This window comes from Chlamydotis macqueenii, chromosome 16 (genome assembly GCF_036417535.1).
Source record: "Chlamydotis macqueenii isolate bChlMac1 chromosome 16, bChlMac1.mat, whole genome shotgun sequence".
NCBI lineage: Eukaryota > Metazoa > Chordata > Aves > Otidiformes > Otididae > Chlamydotis > Chlamydotis macqueenii.
The window spans coordinates 16576392-16594214 of record NC_141571.1 but is presented as its reverse complement, the minus strand read 5'-3'; the positions used below and the strand labels follow the sequence as shown (position 1 = coordinate 16594214).

The 17823-nt window shown below is 50.2% G+C and overlaps 1 protein-coding gene across 13 annotated transcripts in view; it reads left to right on the top strand.

Moving 5' to 3' along the window:
* Positions 1-17823, top strand: part of SLC35H1 (solute carrier family 35 member H1) — a 29602-nt gene that overhangs the window by 5433 nt on the left and 6346 nt on the right. For 9 of the 13 annotated variants that reach the window (XM_086760425.1, XM_086760414.1, XM_086760427.1 and 6 more), the window contains 2 exons: positions 3967-4240; positions 8359-8776. In XM_086760425.1, coding sequence (XP_086616551.1) covers positions 3967-4240; positions 8359-8566 — 482 coding nt within the window. In that variant the 3' untranslated portion in view covers positions 8567-8776. Of the gene's footprint in view, positions 1-3966; positions 4241-4716; positions 5648-8358; positions 8777-16167; positions 16329-17823 lie in introns of those variants that run through there. The other 4 variants (XM_086760416.1, XM_086760428.1, XM_086760417.1 and 1 more) reach the window with 4 other exon arrangements.

Below are 17823 nucleotides of genomic sequence, written 5' to 3'. Positions count from 1 at the left end.
TTCCTGCAACCGGTCATATTTGTGCCAGCTAAGAGAGCATATTGACTTGTCTGCCTTCATGCATGAATGAGACACTGTATACCAAGAATAGTTTTAGTATTGTGGCTTTTTGTAGGAATCTTACCTCTTTGCCCCATTGGATTGGATCAGTTAGTGCTGCCGCCTTATCCAGGAAAGGGGAATGGTGCAGAATTTAAGGTGTGTCTTCTTCCTTTTTGCTAAGCCACAAGTCGTGTTGGGCAGGTGGCTGGTTTTTTGCATGGCAGAATTCTCTCCTCTCTGAAAGTTTTGTTCGATGCTCACTTTTGAGGTGGAAATATCTTGAGAGCACTTCCCAAAGCAATAAAAGTGCAACTTTGTCCTGAAAGGAGCTGGATATTAAAGTGAACTTCTCATATTCTGTTTGAGAACTTGAACCATTTTGACTAGACTGTCCCTCTTGATCTTGCATCATAGTTTTCAGATATGAAGTCTTTCCTGATGATGTTAAGCAAGAGCATGTCCTACAAAAAACAATTGCAGAATAATAGAATTCCAGGTTGGAAGGGACTTCAAGGATCATCTGGTCCAACCTTTGGGAAAAGCATGGTCTAGACAAGATGGCCTAGCACCCTGTCCATCTGAATCTTAAACATGTCCAATGTTAGGGAATCTGCTACCTCCCTAGGGAGATTATTCCAGCTGGTTCAGAAGAAGAAAAGTTTTGTTAATAATGATTATCTTTAATGATGTTCTAATGGACACTGGTAACTTGCTTCGGAGTAGACAGCAGGTGGTGCAACTACCTCACGTAAAGCTACTGAACCAGCAGTTCCAGGCAAGGCTGGCATACCAAGGGATTTTGTGCATCAAGTAGGATGCCCGGAGCTGGGAATGGCTTGATCTGTCCTTAGCTGAATTTTGCGATAGCTGGGACTTGTGACACTTCCAGCAGTATTCATCCTGTTTGTCCTACTGAGAGGTCTAAGCCCCAAACACTAAATACTCTGTACTTGATGTGGGGCAGTGATGCTTTCTGCACATGATCCATATTTAGCAATACCACAGCTGCTCTTTGTATTTCACTTTCCACTTTCCAGAACTGAACCTTGGGCATCCTTCTGCTGTGTAACTCTCAGACTGGGATTTCTGTACAGGTCCTTGTTAATCCAAGGTAAAGGCAACTTTGTTCACACGTCAGGATTTGCACCACATACAGCGCCTGAAGATGAAATTTGATTGTGCCAATGCAAACACTTGGGAACTGTAGAGCCGTGTAATCTATTGGTTCCAGTTCTGTTTCCTCTTTAAGACAGAGGGGATGCCCTAGTACCTGGTGTCCACACTTAGCATTTCTGATCTAGACACAACTTCTTGATGACAAATGTGGCACGGTCGTTCGCTCCATTGAACTGTGCTCAGAACAGCTTTTGGGACAAGCAATTAGTTCTGCACCCTTCTCTGGAAAGTTGCCAGCTGCTTGCTTCCAGTGAGGCTAGGTAGATGTGTGTTTCCTTGTTCAGTAAAATTTTGGTTTTTTCAGAGGTAAAGATAAGAGACACTTGGAAATAAGAACATAAAAGTGTCTACTGCTTCATGATTTTGCCACAGCATATGGTGCAGGTAGTCAGTCCAGTTTGCTTGTGAGACTGACTGGGTATCATTCATCTGTCTTGGAAAGAATCCTATTCTAGTTCCTTCTAGTGTCCAGATAGGAGTGGAAGAGGCTCTCTGTCCTATTCCTGCCTGTGAATTTAAAAAGCCCTTATGCAGAGCTTGGTGATAATTAATACTTAATTTCTCCTTGAGATTCAGTGGAGGAAGAAGCTCTCCTCCAGCCTCATAAATTCACGTAGAGATCTTGTGGTGCAAGGAGATTCATGGTGGGGCATATTCCGCAGGTACTCCTGTAACCAGCACACACCAGCTCATACTGAAGTACTACTGTTGCTTTTCTGGGTCTGCAGTGCTAGAATGGAAAGTGGCAGATTGGGACTCACTGAAGGTGGTCCTGCAAGGATTCCTGCCTAGGACTCTATAATCTGCAAGATCCTCTCCTTCTGGGGAAGCATTGCTATTTTGCAATCTTTATATGACTTTTCCCTGTGCAGTTCTCTCTGCAGGAACCTCGCTGGGGTAGAGTTGACTATGCTATGACTGCTTGTGCGCAGGATCCGTGTTTTTGCCACTCCTCTCTCCCTTCATCTATCCAACACTTGACTTTCGATGTCCCAGCTTCTCACAGGGCTGTGAGGTCTCCTGCCTTTAAGAGGTCTCTTTGTCTGTGCCACAGTGTGGTCTCTGTGGTCTTCTGAGAGGAGTGAAGAAGCTCACTGGTTGTGCAGACTGTTTTCTGATGAGCCCTGCATCAGGGGTTGCTTTAGAGGACAGAAGAACTAGCTTTCTGTACTGTCAATCATTGTGTGGCACAGTTTGATTCTGCCCCTCTTCCTCAGAGGAAGATCGTGAAGGCTGAACATGCTGGAATCACTCTTGAGCACTGCAGTGTTGGGAAGACCTGCATGTGCCTGCAGCAGCACAGATACCAGAGCTCCTTTGCTGGGGAGAGCACAAAAACATACTGTGCAGGCCTTCCCCCGTCTGCGTGGGCCCACAGGCACACACTGACACACAGCCATACACAGGAAACAGACAGCTGTGACTGTTTGAACTAATTAACCAGCGGAAGCAGAGCTGAATGAATCTCAGAGGTGCTGCACTCCTGCAAACTCTGTTCTTGCCTATAAGACCAGGTGTTCACATATGTGCTGATTTTGCCCCCCTAAGCATTCCCCTGGGAGACCTCTTTATTTGAAGAACAGATGCTTGACTTCCTGCTGAAATTTCAATACAGAAAGCATCCTGAGGGCAAGGAGAAAGTGTCCCTGCAAACCTCTCTGCACTTGCCCAGTCCTTTGCCCGGCAAACAAGGTATCATCAGCAGGCTTACTGTGGGAAAACCAGCCTGGCTCCAAAACACACAGGAGTAGCAAGGCAGAGCGACGACACGCGGCCTGGTGCCGAGCAGTAGGACTGCGTTGAGCTGTGCTTCATTTCTTGTTTCAGCTGAATATCTCTGTAGTTTTTATTACGTGGTTTGTGGTTGGTGCCTAGTGAGGTGGGGAAAGGGGAGCTTGGGGTGCAGCAGCTGGAAGGCTGGTTACAACACAGCCTGGGGCTGTGAAGGGCTCATATGCATCTGTCATCTTTACAATGGCAAATAATTGCCCGTAACTATTTGTCTGCTTCTGCAGTGATGCTTTTTTTTTTTTGCTTTTTTTTTTTTTTTTTTTTTTGTCACTGGGGTATGCAGGTTTTGATGTTCAAAGCCTTGAGTCTCTGCAGTCCAAGGAAGCTGAAAGGACCTTTGCTCCTAGTCTGCACCCTGTACTTGGAAATGGCTCACTTTTCTGGAGTCTTGCTAACCTGAAAGGTTCTATGTCCTGCAGTTGCTTGGGTAGTCATGTCTTGGGGGGTGAACTGTTTGTCTTGCTTTGCATTAGGAAAGGTGATGCAGCCAAAACTGAGCTGTGTCTGGAAGTGACTTAAGAGAGCGGTGGTGTCTGTCATGGTATTTCCTGCTGAGGGACCAGCTCTGCTGAGTGCTGTTAGGCTTCCTATGAAGAGTGTGTGCTCTTCCAACAGGACAAGTAGCTGTGCCACTCACCTCCCTTGTCCCAAACGATTGTCTTGTTGCCAGGACATCTGAATGCCTGGCTGTGCCTTTGTTGCTAGCCTGACCTCCCAGGGGAGCTGTCCGTACTTGCCCTTCCTCTGGACCTTGCCAGGAGCAGAGGCTGCTGCCAGCTTCTGGCCACTTGCCCAGTGAAAAGTAGCAGAATTGACCATGCGACTGTTAATGAAAATCACAAGCAGAAAGACAGAGCCAAGCCCTGTAATTACACTAATTGGAGCCATCGTCATGAGCATGGTAAGAGCCCACTTTCATGGTCTCAACCTAGTAATTCTTCTAACTTCATGTTTCAGCACCTCCTCCACTACCCTGCACAAGGGAGACCCACCTGCCGTGGGGACATAATTCAGTGTATAACGGAAGCTGGAAGGTGTTATGTCCCTTGACCTGTGGAGCTGCTGCTTTGTTTCTAGATGTTCTCCCCAAGGAGAATGAGATGGAGCCGGTGCCAGGTGTTGGAGACTGTGTGTTGCACAGCACTTTGCATGCAGCCTTGAATTCTCCTTCTGTGTCAGAAGATGAGATGGATCAGCCTTGGCCAAGCAGGAGCTTTCTGGACTCTGAAAGGTATGGGAGTGGGGAAGTAAGTGTTCAGTTGTCCTGAATGGCAGGGTCTGAGGAGGCAGCAAAGTGTGTGCTGGAAAGAGACTGTGTGGCTGCTGCAGGTAGCTGACATTTTGCCTCATCCTGCCCTGTGAGTTCGGAGATAAGAGAGACTTTCTCCTCTCCTATGTTGAGTTAGAGATCACAGGATAATTCAGGTGGGAAGAGACCTCTGCAGTTCTCTATGCAGGCAGGGTCAACTATGAGATCAGACCAGGTTGCTCAGGGCTTCATCCAGGCAGATCTTGAAAACCTCCAAGGTGGGAGGCTGCATAGCCTCTCTGGAATCCCACTTCAATGCTTGACTGTCCTCACGAGGAAGAGATTTTTCCTTATCTAGTTTGAACATGTCTTTATAGTTATGCCCATTGTCTCTCGCTCTCCCACTGAGCACCACTGATAAGAGCCTGGTTCTGTCTTCTCAGATAACTTCCTTGTAGGTACTGACAGATTGCTTTGAGGCTCCCCTGAAACCATCTCTTCTCCAAGCTGAAGAAGCCTTCCTCCCCCTGCCTTTCCTTAGAGGACAAGTGCTTTAAGCCCTGAGTACTTTTGTGGTCCTTTACTGAACTCCCACTAATTTCTCAATGTCTTTCCTGTATGGGGGCAGAAACTGCATGCCGTATTACTTCATGGGGACTAACAAGTACTGGTATAAAGCAATAGTCACTTCCCTTGGTCTGCTGGCTGTGTTCCTCTAATACAGTGTAGGATGCTGCTAGCTGCCTTTACTGCCAGTGCACACAGTGTGCAATGTGCTATCTACCAAGATGCCCAGGTTCTTTTCAGATTAAGATTGGGAGAGCCAAGGATGTTCCTGGAGGCAACTTGGGCAGAGCCCTAGCGTGCCCCAATACAAGCCATACTGCCTTGGCACGTACACTGCAGGGCTGTTTGCCCCAAAGGCAGGAACTGCAGCCTGCACGTGAATCTTCAGTGATACCATCCAAGTCCCAGGTGCTGGAGTTTGGTATCCAAAGAGAGTCTCAGCTTTGAGGTAGGTCAGGAATGAAGATCCTGGGCTCTAGAGACCACGTTGTGGGGAAAAACAGAGACTGGAGATCCCGATGGTCTTGAAGGCTCTAAGCTCCCTAGGGAGGAAAGAAAACGGGTATGGTTTTAGAAACTTCATGCAATTTGGGAGGATTTGACTTGCAATTTTTGCTAAGTTAGAGCTGGCGACATTAGAGCTAGGAGTGAAACAGGAGGGCTTGGCTGCAGGACCATACAGTGCACTACTCTGTCACTGTACTAGCAAGGCTGATGGTTGGTTGACCAGACTGTGAGACAGGCACAGGCTAGTCTTGCTAGTAAGCTCTGCAGGCAGGGACTATTCCCAGGTTTTGGGTTACGCCCAGCAGGTCCTGAACCTCTTCTTGGCCTCTGCATATCCTGTGGAGATCCTGCCCAGCACACTCTCTGCCAGAGTAATTTCCTGTGGGAGAATGAATCCTACAAACCCAGCATAGCTTTTTGCCCTGGGACACAGGTCTTTGGCTTCCTTCTGATGCTGCTAAAGCTCTCCTCACATGCTCTGGCTCTCCCTGGGCACTTGTACTTAACCTGCCGGTGCCTCTCTCGGGTCACAGCACCAGAACCCCACATCTGCAGAGTGGGGTTGGATTCTCCTTATAGCTCTGGTACTCCTGTACATCTGTTCTCTCGGATTCATTCAGCAGCCTCACTCTACCAGTCATACTTGGATCAGGGGCTTCAGCTACACTCCCCAGCCAGTGGTGCGGCCAGGGGAAGCAATTATGCACTGGCAGTCCAACAGACTTCGGTGCGGGCAGCGGGGACAATGCAGTGAGGAAAGAGCATGTGCAGGGAGAGGGCTTGGGGGAATATTCTTAGTATCTCTTCTTGTACCAGCCTCATAGGGAAGGGGAGGCATTGCTGCAGCCAGAGGTGACCCTGGCCAAGCCAGCAGCCATCCCATGAGGTAGTGCTGCCTGTTGTGGGCTTAGGCAGAGGCAGGCCCAAACTGGGCCTGCCACTGACATTCCTGGTTCTGTCCCTAGGTAAGACCAGTGGCTGCTTGTAGACCTGTGATGCCTGGGGTTGTTCCTGCTGCAGTCCAGTCTCATGGGCACATCATGCAGAGAAGCTCCCTGTTTCTTGCAGCCGTCAAGGATGTCTCCTTATGCAGTACTGTCTTTAGCTTGTGCCCACAGTTTCATACATTTTTAAGGCCTGAAGTGACCATTTGTTTATCTAGAGCCCCTGTGTAACTCAGAGTAAGAAACACCATTATTCTGTTTTGCTTGTAATGAACCCAGTGTCTCTCAGGTGATGTATCTTCCGTGACAAGGTGGAAGACAGGGGAAGGCAGAGCAGATGGCACTTCTCAGGTAGCATGGCCTAGTGCCGTGTTTCCTATTTGCGCTTTGCTTGACTGCAGGCTCCAGCCTCCTTTATTAACAAAGTTAAAGAGTTCTTTCACACCAAGTATTTTTTCTCTGTGAAGTGCTTATAATAAAATCACCTCTCAGGCTTCCGTTTTGGTGAGATAAGAGACTGAACTCTTTAATTCTGTCCCTGGCAAGTGTTTTCTCCAGCCTCCAAATCACATTTATAATTATTCTGCACATCCTCCATTTTTTCAAAATCCTTTTAGAGATGTGGGCACCATATCTGACTCACAGCATCATGCAGGCGGGAACCTTGCCAGCCTGCTCCCACTCATTGTTCCCCATCCATGTCTCCAGGCTTGCTACCAGCACATCCCCTGCACAGAGTGTACAGAAGGCAAAGGGTGCTCTGTGTAGAGCTAAAAGGACTTTGACCTTGTCCCACAAAAGACTAATTTCCCCTCTACTTGATCTACTTGATGCTGGCCCAGGTAGGTCAACCCTCTTGTCATCACTGACTGAGGTTCTCCCAAGGCACTGTCCCTCCAGGTAAGCAGTTACTGGAGCATAAAAGACCAAGGAGCAGCAGGTTTTTGCTGGGAACTGCACCTGCCATTGTCTTCTTCCCATCGTTGCAACACTTCTTCTGGATCAGCCACCTTCCTCACTGCCACATCAGCCCCAGAAAGGCAAACAAAGCAGGGCTTTGAGCAGAGAAGAGGGGAGAAAGGCAGCCAGCCAAGAAGGGCAGAGAAACTAGGCACAGAAAACAAGGTATCTGGATGGTTAGAGATCACAATCACAGAATGGCTGATGTTGGAAGGCACCTCTGGAGATCACCTTCTCTAACCCCCTGCTCAAGCAGGGCCATCTAGAGCCGATTGCCTAGGACCCTGTCCAGATGGCTTTTTTAATATCTCCAAGGATGGAGACTCCACAGCCTCTCTAGGCATCCTGTGCCAGTGCTGAGTCACCCTCACAGTGAAAAAGTGTTTCCTGATGTTCAGAGGGAACCTCCTGTGTTTCCGTTTATGCCCATTGCCTCTGGTCCTGACACTGGGCACCCTGAAAAGAGCCTGGCTTTGTCCTCTTTTCACCCTCCCTTTGAGTATTTATATCCATGGATAAGATCCTCCCCAAGTCCTCTGTAGGCTGAACAGTCCCAGCTCTGCCAGCCTTTCCTCATACGTGAGGTGCTTCAGTCTCTTCATCATCTTCTTGGCCCTTTGCTGGCCTCTCTCCAGTATGTCCATGTCTCCCTTGTGCTGGTGAGCCCGGCACTGGGCACGGAACTCCAGGTGTGGCCTCACCAGTGCTGGACAAAGGGGAGGGATCTTCCTCCCTTGACCTGCTGGCAATACTTTACCTAATGCACCCTAGGACATCATTAACCTTCTTTGCAGCAAGGGCACATTGTTTCCTCATGTGAAGATGCAAGGGGTATGCAGCTAGAAGGCATGAGTGCAAGAACTTGCCCTGTTTAGCACTGCAAGAGGGCTTGCTGGTGCACAGAGCTGTCCTGTAAGACCCCGCAGTAGTGTAAGTAGCTGTACTATCTCATCTAGTGCTTCCCAGCCTAGCAGAGCTGGGTAATTGCTTTATCAGAGCTCCTTGCCTTAACAGGCAGTAATTGGCACCTGTGTTAAAGAGTCTGGTTTCAATTACTGCAGAAAGCAGATTACATGGAGGAGGAGTGGTAATGTGCATGTTTACTCTCTGTCTTTCCACCAGGTGCTCCTCTTCCCCCAGGGATGAAGCATTTTTGGCATTTCTTGCTTGTGCCTTGAATCTACAAAACCACCAGCAAGGGCTCCACGGGAAGCATAACAATGTGCCTCTCAGGAGCACAGAGAACAGGCATAGCTGGCACAGTGCTCGACTCTGTTCTTCCTCACATGGATGTGTCTACTACAAATCCTACTCTGAATGGTTGGGGTAGCAAGGTGTGGGAGGGAATTGGTCTTTGTAGATAGCGGTGCTCGCCCAACCCAATGCAACAACAATCCTGGGAGCTTTCCCAGACTCTCCTGTCAGCCATACATCTCTCTGCCTTCCACTGCATCCACACTGCTCTGTGCAGTGGGCCCAGCCCCTTTCTGCTGCCAGTCATTATTTCTGATCCCATACATTACAGCACCGTTAAAATGCACAGGGGGTTGTTTTCTGTGGTTTAGAGCCATGAGGCCTTAAATTTCCATTTGTTTAGTGGGTGATGAATGGACAGTTGTGGTTGGTGCTGGAGCCATGCAGAGGGGTGGGAGAGCTCTGACTACGGAGCAACTAGTGCTCCCTCCCGCCAGCTTTGCACCAGGGGTCTTATCCATTTGTGAGGCCACAGATGTCCGGGGATCACCTTTCCAACAAAACTCCCTGGTTCGGTTCATAACAGGGGTCAAGGGAAGAGTTTGGAGGGGCTACATCAGAACGTTCAGGCTTCATTCCTGCCCTCTGGGGAGTTCTATGTCTGATGTTTGGGATGGGGGAGGGAGCTGCTGTGTGGGCTGCCACGGCTAGGGCAATTGGTATGGTTTGCTTCCTTCTTTATGTGCCTGTGTTCTTGCAAAGGTAGTTTTAAGTCAGTCTTGCAGCACTTTGGACCTGTCTAATGGTTTTAACACTGGATGTAAGCTTCACTGCATGACTTTTGTCCCTCAGTTGAGTCTCGGAGTCCTGCCTTGAGTGATAACGAATTCCTGATGTAAGCTGCTCTGCCTGCACTGCCAGTGCATTTCAGTTTTTCCCCTCTTCCCTGTCTTCAGGCTGGCAGCCACTGGGAAGAACCTGTGAGAGGCCCCCAGGTCTGTTGTCATGTTCCAGGGCACAGTGCAGCAGTCATTCTGCTGCCCTGTGCCTCCAGAGCTTCTGTATGTGGCAGGAGTAGGCACAGAAAGAGTTAAACAGTGCTGGAAAAAATGGTATTTAATCCATTGCTGTGCCTTCTAGCAAACCTAGATGGGAAAATGCCTCCCTGTTGGAAACAGCGCCTCTCAGAAATGGAAATGCAGGATGGCAGAGGATTAGGGTGCCTATTGCTGGAAATGGGTTTCTTATCGTCTCTCTGAGCTGAATTGGTGGGATAGCCTCTGAAAATTGAATTGCTTTCCTGTTTCTGTCTCTGCCATTGCATTCGTCCTGTGCTGTAGCTTTGCACCTGCCTTCCCAGCCTCTGGCCTCCCTTATCCCCATCCTCAGCAGAGCAGGGGCTGGCTCCGAGAGCGTGCGTGTCTCTGGAGAGGGGCTGTCCCAGCTGGAAGGTGGGCAGGACTGACTACTTCTGGGAAGATTCAACCTTTGGATTCTCAGGGCCAGGAGGATGGAGTCTTTCCAAGCTTCCCTCTGACATTGTGAGGACAGTGATGGCCTGGCAGAGCCCAATTTAGGGCAGCATGAGTGAAGGTGTGAAATGATCAGAAAGCTTCAGGCACAACTGGAAATGAGAGCTGGTGATGGGGAGCTAGGGGTGGGGTGGAGGGGAGGCAGAGGGGAAGATGAGAGTAACTGGAACAAATCAAGGAGAGACTACGTTGAACAAATCAGAGCAGGAAAGAGGATGACTCCCTATGAGATAAGGAGCAGCTTGAACCCTGGGTCTTGAAAACAGCCCGCACCAGAAGCACCAGCCAGCCAGCGCGGCATTTGCCCCAGGTGTTCCCACTGAGCCTGGGCAGTTGGCCGCTCCCCAGGCCCAGAGCGGGTTAGGCTGAATGACAACTGAACGCTTTCTCACTGTGCGGACTGCGGACCCCGGCCAGGGGTGTGGGTGTGCTGGCTGTGGGTGTGCAGGCACAGTGTCAGGGATTTCTCTTAAGGTTTTTGTTTCCAGAGTTTGGTTTTAGAATAATCCTATTTTACTGAGCTGTATTTTACTACAGGTTGCTAGCTCCTGATTTCATCTTTGTCTCTGTCACAGTATGGGGTTTTCTGGAGGAATTTCCCGTCTCTGTTAGAGTTACATGTGAGCCATAGCCACAAGAGGTGCTGAGCGTACAGCCTCAGTGCGCCAGCCTGCAGTCAAGCTGCTGCTCCAGTGCATGGTTGCTGCCCTTGATTCTTCATCTGACAGTGTGAAAATAAAAATATAGAATTTTAAAATAAAAAATATTTAGGACTAATTGGGGAGGTTTTTTGCTGTTCTTAACCATCCATGGTTAATGGAATCTGAAGCAGAATTCTCTTTCAGAATAGCCCCTCTGCACTGAGCTGGAACGCATGAAGTAATTGCTGGCCATCAGGGCAAAGCTGTAGCCAAGGGCCTGGTTCCTCTTGCACGAACAGGCCATGCTCAGGTTGCAGAGGCTTGCTGTATGCCCTGCAAAAGAGTAGACGTTCTCCCTTCTTACTAGGGTGCTGTTCTAGACCTCTGCTGAAGGACTGACTCAAGTTGCTGTCAAATAATGGGAAAAAAGGTTGCCTTTAATCATACAAGAGCTTCCTTACGTGCCGAGGGGCAGCTGCAGCTGGGTCTAGCCGCATCAGAGGGGCGGCGAGCCTTTATCTCTGCCGCAAAGGAAATTGTGGACAAAGGCATTATGTTATTTGAGGACCCCGTTAAAGAGCTAATTCCTGGAGTGGGATGGAGATTTGTTCATTGATCCCTAGCAGCATACACACTTGCGTAGGAATACACAGCGGTTTGTTATGTGTGCCACAGGCTCAATCTGAAGTGGTGGCCTGGAAAGCAGGGACAGGGATGGGGGCAGACCAGTGACAGCCACAGAGCAATCCTTAGTGCAGTTTTGTAAAGTTTCCTTGTTTCCAGCCCTGCATGCTTCTGCACAGCCTCAGACCTGCCCTGTGGCCTTGTGCCTGGGGAATGAAGCTATGGAGTTATCCCAGGAGTTATTTTGCAAGGGGGTTGTTTCCCCAGGTCTTGGTCCAGGGCCCAGTTCCTCAGGGTCCAGGCCCACCTGCACTCTGATACGGGAGTGGTCATGGTGGGGGCCAGCACAGAGCTGCCCCTGTGTTGCCTGTGGATATGAAGGGTCACCGTGCTGGGCACAGCTGTGCCTGGCCTGGGTGTGTATTTTGCCTTATGGGGCCATCACAGCCCTCTGGGTATTGCCACGTATTTAACAGTTTATCCAAAGTGACTTCTGTTTCATTTTGGGCTAAAACTGGTAAATCAAGGTGACTTTGGGGAAAGAAATAATTCCTTTCGCGGGATTTGCATAATCCTGGCTGGTGATATGATAATAGTGTTTGTTAAAGACAGAATGCAATGAATTAATATTGTTAAGTTGCTGCTGCAAAATGCAAAGCAGGTAATTTACTGTGGGTGTGAGGAAGAGTGTGAGTACAGCAGGCATGGCTGTGGTAGCATCAGGCACAAGAGACTTGTTGCTACAGGCACAGCCAGCAACAGTTACGCCTTGTACTCTGCTTGGCCATTCCTAGAGGCTGTGTTGACCTTGACCAGGGGAGGATTACCTGTTTCGGTCCCTTTCCCCGCTGTCTCTATCGGGCTGGGACCTGCTTTGTCCCCCAGGTCATTCTGGAGAGCCAGCTGCACAGGGCCAGTCCTTGCTAGAGGAGGGACAAGGGAGCTGAGGGTTACATGCGTCATGCTGGTGCTGAAGGGACCTCTGGGCACAGAGATGACCTGGGGGGTTGCCGTGGTGAGGAGGTGAGCCCTGGCACTACACTTCATGCCACCTTGGCTACCCCCAGTAGCCAAGAGACTGATGCCACTCAGCCCTAAGAGGTTTTTGTCCCCCTGCGAAGAGTGAAGGCCTTGTGGTAGGTAAGGCAGCCTGGAGACCGGCTGGCTCTAGCCCCAGTGCTCAGCTTTCCCCTTGCACAGCCAGGCTCAGCTGAGGGAGTGGTGTGCAGGACAAGCAAGGAGGAAGAGTTTGTATGAGGCAGAGGTGGAGAGAGAGGCCTGGGCAGGGCGCACGGGTGCCTCGCGGGGCTGGTGCTGCAGCTCCAAAGCCAGCCTTGCCTGCCAGACCCCACTGGAGCCCTAATGCACTGTTTATCTCTGCAGCTCCACAGCTCTGTCAGAGGGAGATGCTGTGCGGGAGCCAGAGCAGGATTTCAAGCTAACTGGATTCTGTGTCCGTGGTTTCCCATGTAGGCAGGCGACAGGGATTAGTGTGGTGTTTGTGAGGAATAGAGGAGAGAGAGGATGACCTGCACAGGGATTTCCTCCTGCATAGCCCCTGCTGCTAGGTTCAGCAAAATACATTTTTGGACAGGCTGTTGAGGTGGAAGAGGGCCCAAAACAGTGTGTCCCCACTCTGCGGCAGCATCGCTGTCCACATTGCTTGTGCTCTTCCTAAATCTTTGAGCCAGGTACAGTCTCCTTCCCAGGGAAGGAAAGAACTCAAACATCTCCTCAGCCAGCCTGACGATGGTCTGGTCTCTCCTGCTAATGCTGTGTGGGGGAAACCAGGCAGGGAAATCAAAGAACTGGTGACTCGGGCGCACAACCAGCCAGCTCCCTCCCCACTGCCCTTCCTAGGCCTAGCTGCTGACTGGAAGCAGCACACGTTTGAACCTTCTCCCTTCCCCCAGGTTCCTGGCCTTGTTTCAGAGCCTGTCGGGGCGGGAGCAGGATTCACCTCATTAACACAGGTTTATTCCTGTATAAACATTTCGTTCCTTTAATTGCAAAGCAGTCGTGCTGCAGGCAGCAGTGGTAATGGCTCCGTGTGCACTGGGTGTCGAGACAGCATGCCAGGTGTGTGAGCCTGCAGCGCAGTGCGCCAGCACATGGCTGAGTGTGCACACAGTTACGGCATGCCGTGGTGTGTGCCGTGCAGTGCAGGATCAGCCAGGTTGTGTAAGTGCGTGGCCCTGAGCACCATGCTATCCCAGCAGGTCTGTGGTGTCCCTGGTTTTGTGGTAGGGCCATGGTATTGCCCTCACTGTGCAGAGGAAGGCCAGAGGCCCAGAGGTGCCAAGACCCTGACTCTACAAGCAGTGGTAACGGAACATTGAATGGGCCCATGTGTCAGCAGTCCCTTTGCCCTGTGCCTGCACTGTGATGTACACACAGGTGTAGTCACCTCCCTGTGCATTCTGAAAGCTGCCAGGGTGTTCGGTGTCTGCTGTGCTGAGGGACAGCCCTCGGGCACCTGGATGGTGAGATGGAGTCCTGGGACAGCGAGAGGCAAGGTCTTCTCAGGGGCTCGTGGCCTCTCTGGGGCAATGGGGTGTGCCTGGGATCACCGTTTCATGGCTCCTGGCACAACAGTACATATCTTAGGCTCCCTGATCTGTGATTTGTGAAAAAGCATGTTCCCCAGGTCCCATTGCCTTGCCAGATCTGGTGCTTGCTCAGACAGCACAGACTGAGGGTGGAGAGAGGGTCTGAGCCATCTTGCTGTTCTAAGCCAAACCAAGGAGAGATGCTTCCACCACTGAGGCCAGGGAGTGATCCTCCAAAGAGATCTGGGATATGGCCTGTTCCTGCCCATGTCACTACCAAAATGCCACCATCTCCCGCAAGCTCCCTGGCAGTACCTTCCTGGCAGTAGAGCAGCTCTGAGGCCCTGCTCAGCCAGGCATCCGTGCAGGAGGCTGCACCAGTCAACGGTGTCTGCTGGGCTCTAAGTACAGGGGTGCAGGTACTTGCTAGCCTGCTGCTGCTGCAGTTCATGGTCTCTGTTCTCCAACATGCTCATCCAAATGTTAATTTTATGGATGCCTTTATAAATCTTGCAGCTTTCCCCTGTCCGCAGGCTACATAGATTTCATCTTGTTGAGAGGTGACACTTCTGGCCTTTGGTACCAGGCTATCAATTTAATACTCTGAGAGTAATAAAAAAACATGGGACCATATTAACTCACGATTACTCTGCTGCTCCTTCCTGTAAATGTGCCATGTGAAATTCTAGGATGCTGAATAAGTGCCTCAGCTGCTGGCAGAGCCACAGGCTTGGGACAGCAACAGCCAGAGCCAGCCTCCCAGCTGGAACAACTATGTGGTTTCCAGATTGTGAGCTGCTCTTCTCCTGCTTGCCAAGAAAATGGAGGTTTGTGCCCACCTCTCTGTTAGACCTGGCAATCTGCAGAAATGCTTGTATGCCACCTCTGAGACCCTTACATGTGTTCTGAGCAGGGGACACCTGCACGTCTGCCAGCCACACAGCATATTGCTTTGCCAGGCTGAAAGTAAAGGCACTGCTCCCTGTGAGACAGCCTTGCTGCCGACAAGCCTGGAAGAACATGTTTAGGTCATTCCATCAATGTAAAAGTTAAATGTTTAGCTGCAGCTATTGAAAACAAACCAACAGCAGCAAAAGGATTGGATTCCTTTTTCGATGTCTGGATTTAAGATCTGTGTTTAAGCATCTACCAGGTACAGTGCACTGAGGTCCTCCCTGGACAGTGCCTGGTGTTGAGAGCGCTGCCTCTCCGCGCTTTTCACCTGTGGGCAGCTCAGCCTCACTTCACCCCAGCTGACAGCTTTGCAAAATGGATTTTTTTACTCTAATTTTTGCCTGGGGATTTTGAAGAAGTGCCTGATATTTTAAAGCATGTCCGTACAGTTTCTGCTCTCTCTCCTAATCAAGAGGGCCTCTTAATGTTGTAGCCTTACTTTCATCCACTCAACCTCTGTGAGAACGCCAGTGACCTACTGCAAGAGTTATTTGAATATAGGTCTTTTGTTGAGTAAATACGGAGCTGGAAGAGTATTTTTTTTTCTACCCTGCACATCTCCTCTTTCATTAAATCAGTAGATTTCTAATACATTTAGCTTGTATTGTTTTGCAAAAAATGCTTTCTAGCTTTCTGTTTTAGCATCATAAAGCAGGTTGTCTTTTGGACAGCATGGCTCGCAGCTTTCACGACTTCATAACAACTTGCAGTATGCTTTTGTTAAAAGAAAAAACTAAAACCTCATCATGATGCAATATGTTTAATAGTCCCATAATACCTGAATTTCCTCTTCCTGTCACATTTATGGGCATGTCACAGCAACTATCCTGCTTCCAGGCCCTTGTCTCTGGAGGCCAGGCTCAGCCTTCGCAGTCCCATGCCGAGAAGACCTGCAGAGTCCAAGGCAAAATCCAGGGACACTTCTTTCAGGACACAGAGGTCCTGTTCTGTGTGTGTTCCTCCCTGTATGCTGTCTCTCTGTGTGCCTTTCCTTGTCACCCTGGCTCCCCAGGGCTGGAGCTCTCCCAGGCCCTCGCTGGCTTGGTCTGCCTTTCACAGAGCCCTTAGTGCTTCAGCTGTGCTCCAGTCACACCCTGCCAGATGAGAGGGCTGCAGGGGCTTTTGCCTGCTCAGGAGGGGTTTTTCAGTTTATAGTCCTATCTGCAGCACCCAGAGAAGCACCAGGTGCTCAGAGGCCCCTCCTCTGTCCCCAAGGCCAACTCTGCTCCATGCAATGGAGCAAATGGCTCCTGGCAGCACCAGCGTGAGAGCTGGTGAGGGGCTGTGCTGAACATGTCTAGGTGCTGTGGCTGCCCTGCAATGGCATAGGGATTGTGCCAGGAGCTGTCACTCTGGTGCAGGGTGTTGGCATTAGGTGCTGGTCTGTGCGAACTGCTTTCTGTACCCTGCCACCCTTTTTCTGTTGATCTCTGGCAGTTGCTGCCCCTCTTAGAGGAGTCTATGGTCCACTACAATCCACAACCAGCTGTCCCCAGTGACGAGAGAAGCACAGCAGACTGATGCATTGGAGGACTTCATCCAAAGGCTCAGTGGGGAGCACCCATGAGACTGCTGGCTCGTAAAGAGAGCTCCAGCATGCTGCCTTGGCCCGCCATGCTGCTGCACATCAGCCCAGCCGTGGGGTGCAGCCGAGTGAGGTGGCTCAGGGACGGAGGCACCCAGTGAGCACCCAGGTCCCAGCTGAGCTGTCACCTGAGTAGCAGCAGCAGATGGATGTGGAAAGCCTTTAAATTCAGCACATGATCAATACTAAACTGATCTTCTGGAGTCTCTGATAAGATTACCCCAGCTTCATGCATCCAATTGTAAAAAAATCACTCAGAACACTGGGGAGATGTGAAAAACACTGCAGACCCCATTTAGGATGTGTGGAGCCAGAGTAAGTGACTTCACAATTGTTTCTTGCAGTAAATAATTCATCTGCTTTACATTTGGGTTTATTGCAACCCCCATGCCCCTACCTTAGTTCCTTTCTACCAGTTTCCCTCTCTTGTCCTGAAATTCCCAGGCTGGGTAGTTTCTGTCGTCATGATTCACTGCCACACATGTGTGTGTGCTTATACACACAGAGAGACACAAACCTGTCCCAGCCCAACTTTTAATGATCACTGTACCAGGGAGAGCACTGCTGAGGTAGAGACGATGCTGTTTCACTGCTCAGTGTCAGCAGAGCTGAGCTGGGCTCAGTCCGGGCCCTGGCCAGGCTTTGCCACCTTGGTCTCTGCCCCAGTGCTGCTTTCACATGGTGCCAACATGCAGAACTGTTGGGAATGCATTAACAATGCTAATAGTATTTCTATACTAATTAGTAATGCCAGTTGAACAAGCTGCTTTGGGCATGCAGAGCATTACACTCCCAGCAGCTCCGAGTAGGCACTTGCACATCATGGGCTGTGTCCCCAGGACTGTGACCTTGAAGATGTGCAGAGGGAGTCTCCACCTGCCCTTGGCCTGACGCTGTCTGTCATGTCATATTAACAAAGCCTGGTCCCAAACCTGGGATCCTGAACAGGGTGGAGAGGAGCACTCTGGATACCCCTGCGGATGACAGCCGGTGGCACCCAGCACCTCTGGAGCCATCTTCAAGGCTCGAAGTTTGCTCTTCCATTCAAGACATGTGCCTTGGCGCAACGTCGTACACTTCCTGTGGCTTTAGGCATGCAGTGCCCATGGCGCTGGCTGCTGACAGTGCCCCTGTGCCACCAGACAGCCCCTGTGCCCCTGTGCCAGCAGCCTGTGGGTCTGGGGTGGCACACGGCCGTGTCAGGCTGAGCTGACAGGCCTGGTGTGAAATAAGATGAATGGGCTGAAGTTGGTGAAAATTATTCTAATTTATAATCTTCTGCTTTGTGGAGCTCCCCAGTTAATTCTCTCTAGATACATAAGTAGGCCACATGTTTGCTTTGCTTCAAATATAATAAACATTACACTGTGTCCCCTGCTTTTGGTGCTGGTTCCTGTCAGAGCATTAGTCCCTGTAGCTAATTCCGCACACCTGTCTCCCAGGCTCTTGGGACCTATGCTGAGCACGGGGCGGAAATGCCAGGCTCCAGGAAACTTGTGGCATGGAGA